The sequence below is a fragment of the Rhincodon typus genome, chromosome 8 (genome assembly GCF_021869965.1).
Source record: "Rhincodon typus isolate 14 chromosome 8, sRhiTyp1.1, whole genome shotgun sequence".
Lineage (NCBI taxonomy): Eukaryota > Metazoa > Chordata > Chondrichthyes > Orectolobiformes > Rhincodontidae > Rhincodon > Rhincodon typus.
The window spans coordinates 27,910,298-27,920,454 of record NC_063339.1 but is presented as its reverse complement, the minus strand read 5'-3'; the positions used below and the strand labels follow the sequence as shown (position 1 = coordinate 27,920,454).

The 10,157-nt window shown below is 38.5% G+C and overlaps 1 protein-coding gene across 1 annotated transcript in view; it reads right to left on the bottom strand.

The window, feature by feature from the left end:
• The window catches only part of dhrs7 (dehydrogenase/reductase (SDR family) member 7), a 45,904-nt gene extending 35,747 nt beyond the window's left edge, over positions 1 to 10,157 (bottom strand). The window contains exons 1-2 of the mRNA XM_048599681.1: positions 10,088 to 10,157; positions 8,853 to 9,003 (exon numbers count right to left, since the gene is read on the bottom strand). Of these exons, the coding sequence (XP_048455638.1) occupies positions 8,853 to 8,952 (100 nt within the window). The 5' untranslated portion in view covers positions 8,953 to 9,003; positions 10,088 to 10,157. The remainder of the gene's footprint in view (positions 1 to 8,852; positions 9,004 to 10,087) is intronic.

The following is a 10,157-nucleotide window of genomic DNA, read 5'->3' as shown; positions in this document are numbered from 1 at the left end:
TTTCCCTGCAACCGCAGGAAGTGCTACACCTGCCCCTACACCTCGCCCCTCACCCCCATCCCAGGCCCCAAGGAGACCTTCCACATCACGCAGATGTTCACCTGCACATCTGCTAATGTGGTATACTGTATCCGCTGTTCCCGATGTGGCCTCCTCTACATCAAGAAAACCAAGTGGAGGCTTGGAGACCACTTTGTGGAACACCCATGCTCGGTTCGCGACAAACAACTGCACCTCCCAGTCGCAAACCATTTCAACTCCCCCTCCCACTCCTTGGACGACATGTCCATCCTGGGCCTCCTCCAGTGCCACAACGATGCTACCCGAAGGTTGCAGGAACAGCACCTCATATTTCGCTTGGGAACCCTGCAGCCCAATGGTATCAATGTGGACTTCACAAGCTTCAAAATCTCCCCTCCCCCGACCGCATCCCAAAACCAGCCTAGCTTGTCCCCGCCTCAGTAACCTATCCATCCACTCCTTCCACCTCAAGCTCCATCCCCACCTCCTACCTACCAGCCTCATCCCGCCTCCTTGACCTGTCCATCCTCCCTGGACTGACCTATCCCCACTCTAACTCCCCACCTACACTCACCTTTACTGGCTCCATCCCCACCTCTTTGACCTGTCTATCTCCTCTCCACCTCTCTGCTCCTTTATCCATCTTCTATCCGCCTCCCCTCTCTCTCTATTTATTTCAGAATCCCCTTCCCCTCCCCTATTTCTGAAGAAGGGTCCAGACCCGAAACGTCAGCTTTCCTGCTCCTCTGATGCTGCTTGGCCTGCTGTGTTCATCCAGCTCTACACCTTGTTATCACAAATATGATGGCGTTTCTTTCACACTCTATAAATGTTTTTACCAAGATCTATCGAGCATTCAGCACAATTTGCATTCCGTGCACTGTTTCTTCAATGACCATTCTGACTGCCTTCGTTTGTCTTTTGTATCTCAGCGTCAATTTTTCACACAGCGAATTTAAAAATCTGCCTTTGAAGGTCTGATGTTCTCTGTGTTATGGATTTTCCCTTTCCTGACCTTAGTTTGAATCTGGCGCCAAATCAGTACAATTTGTAGGTATCCAGTTAGCAGTGAAGTCATTAAGCAGAGATAGCCGTCAATGCCATTGAAGTATTCTCATAGACAACAAACTGGGAAAAGTCACCAGTCTGCAAGTTAACTGTATTTTTCTTTTCACAGTTACTGCTGTGCCTGCTGAGTTCGTGTAGCATTTTCTGCTGCTATAATAAAATGCACTTCTTATTCTTTCAGTTTAACTAATCTTAAAATAGATTATTGGATATACATGTGGCTTATGGTAGAAGCTTAAGTTTCATAAACTTTAAATAGTATTATTTTAAATAAAAAGGAATTTGGTAGATTTTCCACTCCCTTGAGCAGCCTAGGGAAAATATGGCAAATATGGGGAAATCAGATTCTTGACATTAAAAAAATTCCAGTTTTTCCCCTCAGTTTAAACAGTGAATTCTGATTTTCACTATTGAGCAGCAACTACCTTATTTCCATCTGCATTTGTATCTCATTATTAGCCAATCTGACCACACTTCTGTGCAGTTCCCAATTCTCTCCTTCCCCAATAAACTAGACAGCACCAACTTCTGAAATGAAAGTCATAAAAGTCATCTTGCAACAGCACTGCTTACTTCTCTGAGTCTATATCCAAGTCTGTCTTCATAGCAATGTAACCATATGCTCCATGGACATTGCCCTGTTCCACCCTTCCTCCATACAAGTGGGCATCTCCACATCATAATAGATGCTTTCAGAATAACTCATTACTTGTACTATCAGAACTTTATTTCAGAGGTCAGGGACACTTATGACTTACATGCTTCTTCCAGATTACTTTACTCACAGGGTAACACACACTTATCATGCATCTATACAGGATGCATCTTACAGCTCTTAGATTACTTTCTCAGTACTCACTCATATAGTGCTGAATTGGAGGTTCCCCCCCCCCCACAATGTGGTAAGCACTGCTTTTTAGTGCAGACGGAGAGGCAGGCAGGTTTTATTTGATTTGATTTCTTTGATTTATTTATTGTCACATGTATCTTGTTACAAAATACAGAGAAAAGTGTTGTTTAGTGTTGCCACGCTCCATTGTTATCTTAAAACAAAGAAAAATAAACCAAAACACAATAGAAAAATGAAGAAATAAAGAAAGTGTCCAACTTTACAGTCCTGCTTGTTAAGTGCTCTGTCATGGGCTATGGGCCTGGTGGCATGAGTCCCCTTGATCACGCTACCACTGTCACTGAAACAGAAGTCACCACTCTTTGGTGCCATCTCACCTCCACCAACACCCTCACCACTATGAGTCCTTGCTGGACCTTGCCAAGGCAGACACCAGATATTGCACCGGCCCAAACTCGACTCCACTACCATGAGTTTGCTTCAGGCCCACTCACCAATGCAGCCACTGCTGATGCCGCTGGATCTCTTACTGGGCCAAATCCATCTCTACTGCCACCTCCATGAATCTGCGCTAGAAGCCAATGTCGCCGGGAACCCAAACTTGCCTGTGCAGCACCAGAACTGGCTCAACAATGCAGAAGCTGCCAGGAACCCAGTTTGTGTTTGATGCCGCCGCCACAAGTCCACACTGCTGGGCCCACTTGCCACTGCTGTCGCCACAACTGAGCTCTTTACCAGAAGGTAAATAAAATAGAAAGAGGAAAAAGGAAGAGAAAAATAGAATGAAAAGAGAAGCGGATGGAGCAGACCAGCCCCAGGCACAGAAGCCTACACTACCCCCATCATGGTTGTCAACCTGTCATAGTTTGGAGCACTGAATAATCAAGGGAGTGAAAATATTACCTAATGTAACATTGGCATAGCATGGTGCCACCTTCAATATGTTCCGGCATCTTAAGTGGTAAATAAACATCATGTGCTTCAACCAAATGGTCATGTCTGAATTTCAAGGGGTGGAGGGGGCGGCAAGTCAGTCAAGAGCACAAGTGCAAGGAATTGCCCTATTTTTCTCCAATAACACAAAGAAATGGGATTTAGTTTGATGTATGAGTTATTTATGGTGATGCATGAACAGGACAGGACAGGGTGTTCCCCAGTAAGTTAGTTACAAGTGCAGAGGGTGGGAACATTAATAGCTTTGGACGATAACATGAGCAAGACACATTGAACAGACATGATGCAGGTAATAGTGAGCGTTGTAGTCCATGCGCCTTGGTGAGGTGTATATGCAGTTGCAGAGTTAGAATTAGTGCTGGCTCTGAGAGTGTGAAGTAGCAGAGATGATGATGGAATTATCTTCGCAGAGTACAGAAGATCATCAATCTTTCTCCTTGCACAGCTGTGCATTGCATTTCACCCAGAATGCAACTGACAGACCCCACCACCCCCCACCACTGACTTGGTGCAGATCGACTAAGTCCATTCACCTGGCCTTCTTTGCCAGTCAGCAGGATATAGGATGGCTCACCTTTCTACCAGAACCTCTCAATCTCTATTTATAACGTGATGTACTAACTTGCCTTCCTGGGCCATTTCCTCAGATGTAATGCTGGAATACCAGTGTGGAGGGCAGTTCCTGGCTTTCAGCATCTGAAGTGCTGTGAATGTGGGACTTAACCAATGGCATGAGCATTATAAATTCCTTACAGCCAGAGAACACTTCCACTTCTCCTGGTTCATGATTCCATGGTAGAGTGGCCAGTTGCACAATTAATAAGCTGAAGGAGGAAGATTGCACAAGAGAAGCTGATATGGGTCACGGTGGACCTCCTGCTGAGAATCTCACAGAAAAATACATTGCCAACAATGTAGGAAAATTCAGCTCACAGTTTTATTTTAAAAACAGTTGAACAAATTGATATTATGCAGATACCAAATTAGACTTTTTGGGATCAGAGGGTTTTTTCACCAGTTATTATGAATTCAGGGCACTGTTTAGAAATGATAATTTATTTTTCAACAAGCTCTTATTTTCAAAGTTTTTAGGAATGAGAGTAATGCTGTTATTACCATTACAAAATCCAGGCTATTGTATGCTTCAATAATACTTGGGAAATTTGCAGTTAGGACACCAGTGTCAAAAAGTAAGCAGTAACCAGCTGGTCCAAAAGTGTTGAGGGGATTGAATTCTGAATAATATAAGTAGTTAAACACTTTTCTCTTTCCCTATATTGCTAGAAATGTCCAGGTCTGAAATGTTGATTTCTATTTTTTCCCCAAAAGGTGTAGGATGACCTGGTTACTCCAGCATTTCCAATAACTTCAGTCTGTTTTTTTTTTCTCTTTTTACAATGATTCAAATTTAATTGTCTTATTTCAAGAGAAAACATGGCAAGTCGAATGTGAAGTTATTTTTTGCATCATTCCTAAACTTGCCTATCGTACACTCACTTTCCTCAAAGTCATTAATACATATTGTAAATAACTGCAGCCTCACTGATGCGGCACACCACTACTTGAAGGTTTCTCCCCTGAAAATGCCCCCCTTATCCGAACTTTTTGCCTTCTATTAGTTATTAGTTAGTCAATCCTCTATCCATATTAATATATTACCTCCAACTTCATGAGTCTTAAGTAGCCAATGTGTGATATCTCATCAAATGCCTTCTGGAAATCCAAATATATTAATTTCACTCGTTCCCTTTAACTATTTGGCTTGTTACCTCCTCAAAAGAATTCCAGCAAATGTGTCAGGCATGATTTCCCCTTCATGAAGTCATGCTGACTCTGCTTGATGATATTATGTATTTCTAAATGCTCTGCTATTAAATCCTTTATAATACTCTGAACATCTTCTCAATAACAGATGTTAAATCAACTAATCTAAAGTTACCTATTTTTAAATTTTTTTTTTAAACCAAAGGCATTACATTAGCAGTCTTCCAATCCTCTGGGACTTTTCCAGAATCTAAGGATTCCAGGAAGTTTACTACCAGTGCTTCAACTATCTCTGTGGCTACTTCCTTTAATATTGTAGGATGCATCCCATCAAGTCCAGGGGACTTTAAACATTAGATTCAACATAAAATGAGTCCAATTAATGCGGAGTAGTAATTGATGATGCCAAGAGAATGTTTACTGAAATAAGTAAACATCAAATTTAGCAGCAGCGAATGCTTTATTTAAGCTGTACTTAGGGTAGACTACAACTGAGTCATTTCAAACTTAAAACGTTAACTCTGTTTTTTCTTTCTACAGATGCTGCCAACTGCTGAGTTTCTCCACTGTTTTCTATGTTTATTACAACTTGAGTTAATGTCCTGAAGCAAAAGAGACATTCAAGCATTGTAGAAGCATTTTAAGAGGCTGACATCAGGTGTAAAGGGTTTGAGTTATAAGGAAAAGACTAGTGATAAGTGTGGCCTTTTCAGTGAAAAGTAAAATGAGAAAAACAAAGCTAGTACATGAATAAGTTTACATAAAATTAAGCAAAATATTTTAAGTCACGAGTAGAATGAGGAGACATAGATTTTCAGACTAATAAAGGTAAAATTGAAACTGATATCAAAAGGTTTGAGTGAATGAACAGGGGAACATGAAAGCTAATGCTGGATGTTGAATCAAGATCGGTCAAATGACCTTCCTCACCTGTATTTATATGGAGTCCCCAGTGTAATGCAGGGCTGGACTCAGTTCAGACATACATGATTGAACAACTGGCAGAAACTCTCATTTTAAAGTTTCAATTGGCAACAGAGGCAAAATAAAAGTGAGCGACTGGTGCCTGCAGAACTGGTTTTCCAACATGAATCAGCAAAAAGGAAAAAAAATTGAAGGAAAAGTTTTGACTTAGATGGCTTCTTTAAAAATGTCAAATATGCTTCGGATAAAATTAATGACTCTGAAGTAGGGGATTTTGTATCATTCCAAACTTCTAGAAAGGGTTTAACAAATTTATTGAAGTGTGACACCTCAGAAAATGAACCTTGCCTGAAGGTAGGCACTAAAGTGGGACATGAATAAAAAAATTGCTGATACTGGAAAAAAGCTCCAAATAAGCTATACTCACACTGGATTGGAAAATTTTTCTTGGTCAATAGGATGTTTACCGAAATAACTAAACAATAAAATTTAGCTGCAGAGAATATTATATTTAAGCTGTACTTAGGCCAGACTGCAAGTGAGTTATTTCAGACTAAAAGCTGTTTTTCTTTCTACAAATGCTGCCAACTGCTGAGTTTCTCCATCATTTTCTATTTTTATTACAACTTTAAGTTAGTAATAGGCATATATTAATAAAGGGAAATTTCTAAAACACAGGTTTTTTATTTTATAGAGTTGAAATATATTTGTATTAATACAATGAAATATAGTAATGAGTAGTTTTCATTATTATTTGATCATGAATAACTTTGCTTACAGAGCAAAGCAGATTTTCTGCACTGGTACAATGGGAGCAAGTAAAATAGCATAACATAGTTCAAGTGATCTGAATGTCAAGGAAGTGAGTGGCAGAAACCAATACAAACTGGTCTGACAGCATATACTGCTGCTGACAGCAAATTAGCGGCCTGCTTTTTGAAACCACAAAAGGTTTCAATCATTTTAAACAATATTGATGATTAAATGTACATTACATGATACATTGTAGAATGGGGTTGGTTTCTAGAAAGTGCTGAATTTAACAGGATTGGTGATGAAGTGCCATGATTGGCTTTTAAAAGCCTAAGCTAAGGGGAAGGAGGGAAAAGAATGGACCAAGATTCTGGCTATCTAAGCAGTTATCTCTGTTTGAAGTCTAGCAGTGTGAGCTAACAGGACCCAGCTCAGTTAGGATACCTTGTATAATTAAACATTGTTTTCATGATTGAGTGTGAAAAGTGGTTCATTAGCAAGAATACTGTGGATATGTGACATTGTCTACCCTGTCATAAGTTAATAATTTCAGGGGAAAAATATGCATTTGAAGAGTAGATATGAACATATGACAGAAATGGATAGAACATGAAACAGCAGGCTTTCAACTACTTTGAAATTAGATATCACTCTGACATCACCATCACCACCATAAAAATCTCCAAGACAAACAGTGGAAAAATATTAAATCAATTCAAGAAAAATCTGTTTTCCATCCTACTAAAGACCTTCCTTTTGCTTCTTTTTCTCTGCCTCCCTATCCCAACCTATTGTTTCATTGAAAAGCTGTTATATTTTCAGACTTTTCCCATTTCTGCTGAAAGTCCATTGACCTGGAATGTTGGGCTGGATATGTTTAAAATGGTATGCAGGACCCAGACGGAGAGGTCCTGCCTCTATTTCATTCAATCAAATTTTAGTTAAAACTCTTCAAAACCATTTGAACTTAATGCTGAGTTCAAACAAACAATTCCATGAATCTTAATCCAGCGAGTGTGTAAGGATTTGATGCAGTAAACGTCATGCTGTTGATGGGCAGATGAAGTAAACTGAAGTGTTGATTTTTTTAAAAAATCCCATACTCTTTAAACTTTGAAAAAAAAAGCCTAACCTGTTCATGAGAATAAAAAAAAAATCAGCCTGACAACTCTTACTGTCAAACCATCTGGTGTAGGTTAGCTATGTGTTTTTCTTACCTGTTCCACAGATTCAACAGGGTTATTTAGATCCGTTATATAGGGCACTGATGAGACCACATCTGGAATATTGTGTACAGTCTTAATCATCCTATTTAAAGAAGGCCAAAATGCATCGGAAGCAGTTCACAGGTTTACCAGACTAATACCTGAAAAAGCAGGTTGCCTGTAAGGTAAGGTTGTACAGACTAACCTGGTATCTCGAACAGCAAGAAGTGACTTGAGTGAAATACATCATCCTAAGGAGTCTTGGCAGGGTAGATGTATAGCGATGTTTCCTCTAATAGGAGAATCTAGAACTAGCAGTCAATATTTAAAAATAAGCATCACCAATTTAAGATAGAGATGAGGCAAAGTTTTAATCTTCTAGGTGGTTTTCAGTCTTTGAAACTTTATTCTTGAAAAGGCAATTGAAATGGAGTCTTTGAAACAGAGCTACATTCTTCTTAATAAACAGTGTAAAAGATTACCAGGGTAGGCAGCATGTGGATTTGAGCTTACAATTAGGTCAGCAATGATCTTATTAGATGACAGAGCAGTCTGGAAAGGCTGAACACTTGCTCCTTGTTCATATGTCTGTGTGTTCATTTCCAGTGTTTTGCTTTTATTTCAAGGAAAATAACATTTGAAAATTCTTCTTCAATCCCCAAGACAATCAAAAAATATTTTCGGAAGATAAAAATAATCCAACATCCTACCTTCTGAATACAGCTCTATCAGCTTCTTCCAGAAATTTGTCCAGTTCCCTTATGAGCATTTTCTGTAAACCAGTAGCAGCTGCTAATGCCAGCAGCATTTTCCAAAAAGTGAATAACCCTCTGGGAAAAGAAGAATCTCCTGACATCTGATGTAAAGCTATATTTACATAATTTGTAAGCATGTGCTCTTTATTTCTACCTGACTTATCTAATTCCAATAACCCATCCAGATGAATATTCTTCTAGAGTAAAACAAACTAAGTCCCTGAACTTATTGTGATAATTTAGGATTTTTAAGCTAGTCATTAGTGAACCCCTAAGAATCTTTTCCAGCATCTTCAAGCATGTGCTAAAATGAACACTGTATTCCACATAGGAATTAACTAGGGTCTAGTATACAAACATGGTGGTGATCTGACCTGGTTTATTTTAAACAAGTAGCTTAAGACTATTTATTGTTGCCACTGGCTGTTGTCAGTAGTTTTGGAAACTCCGTAACATCCATTTTTTTTTTGCTTCATAGGTACGGGAGTAAATTATTCAGCCTCTTGAGCCTTTGGCACCATTTAAGTAGAAGCTGGCTGATCAACTCCAGCTGCTCACCTTTGTACTTAATCTCTTGATGTTGATAACTCAATGTATTGTATTTTGTTATGTCTTCTTGTTGTTCTTCTTGTAAGAATTCACTCCTAAATTTAAACATTATGACTTGTCCTGAATTCCTTCATTAGAGGAAATTGTTTATCTTTATCTACTGTAAAATGAACATAATAAAATCGGTCAATAATAAGATAATATATAATACTAACCTGTTAGTATAGTATTAGAGTTATTATTATTATTAGGGTTAGGTAACCAGTGTTGGCCTTGGCAGTGATGCCCAAATCCCAAGAAAGAATTAAAAACAAAAAGTAGTGACATGTACCTCTGCCTTTTTAATCAGCACAATAAAACATAATTTTTATTTTCCTAAATCAATAAGTCTTTAAGAATATGACAATAAATAGTAACTTAAAGGCAAGAGAGCAGTAAAGATGCATTCTCAAATTGGATTAAAATCTCTATTTGGAACTTTTTGTTGCAAGTTTAAAGAAACTTTATAATGTACAGTAAGAAGTATCCAATAGAAATAAATCTTCATCATTCAGTGCAACTTAGATACAAATAGCTTTCAATGCCTTGGAGATATTTTAAAATGGAAACTTGTTGCATTGAGATAGGGAGCTAATGTAAGTCAGCAGGAACAAATGTTAATGGTGTATGGGACTAAATGTAGGACAAGTTAGAGATGGCTGCGTTTCAGCCAGGCTAGTATTCATAGCAGATAGGAGAGGGGATACAAAAACAGAATATTTGAAATAATTGGTTCTAAAGAAGGCAGGCACACTTGAGGGCTTCAGTGGTGGGAAGTTTGAGTTAGGAGCAAAGACAACTCACATTGTAAAAGTGGAAATGTAGTAGTTAATGTGAGGATATAGGAAAATTAAGACAGATGACATCTTGCATTTAAATAATGCTTTTGACAACTAATATAGTACCTCTGAAATGTAGTCCCTGATGTAATATAGTGAAATTTGTGTACAGCAAGGACTTTCAAACAGTGATGTGATAAATGGCCAAATAAACTCTGAGCTCCAGAGATATGAATTTATTCCCTGTTAAGCATAGCACTAATTTGATTTAAAACTTTAATATGTTATTTTCTACCATAATCCCAATGTGCATTTATTGTTTTAAATTGGCTGCTCATTCAAAACATAAAATAAGTCTTAGTTTCAGTGTCAGTGTCAAAGCAATTAAATTATTTTAGATGTATTGACCAGAAGATAAATATTTACCAGGACTCCAGAACATTTCTCCTTTCTCTTCCCCCTCTGAGTAGTCAAATGATTACAATCCATGGCATCT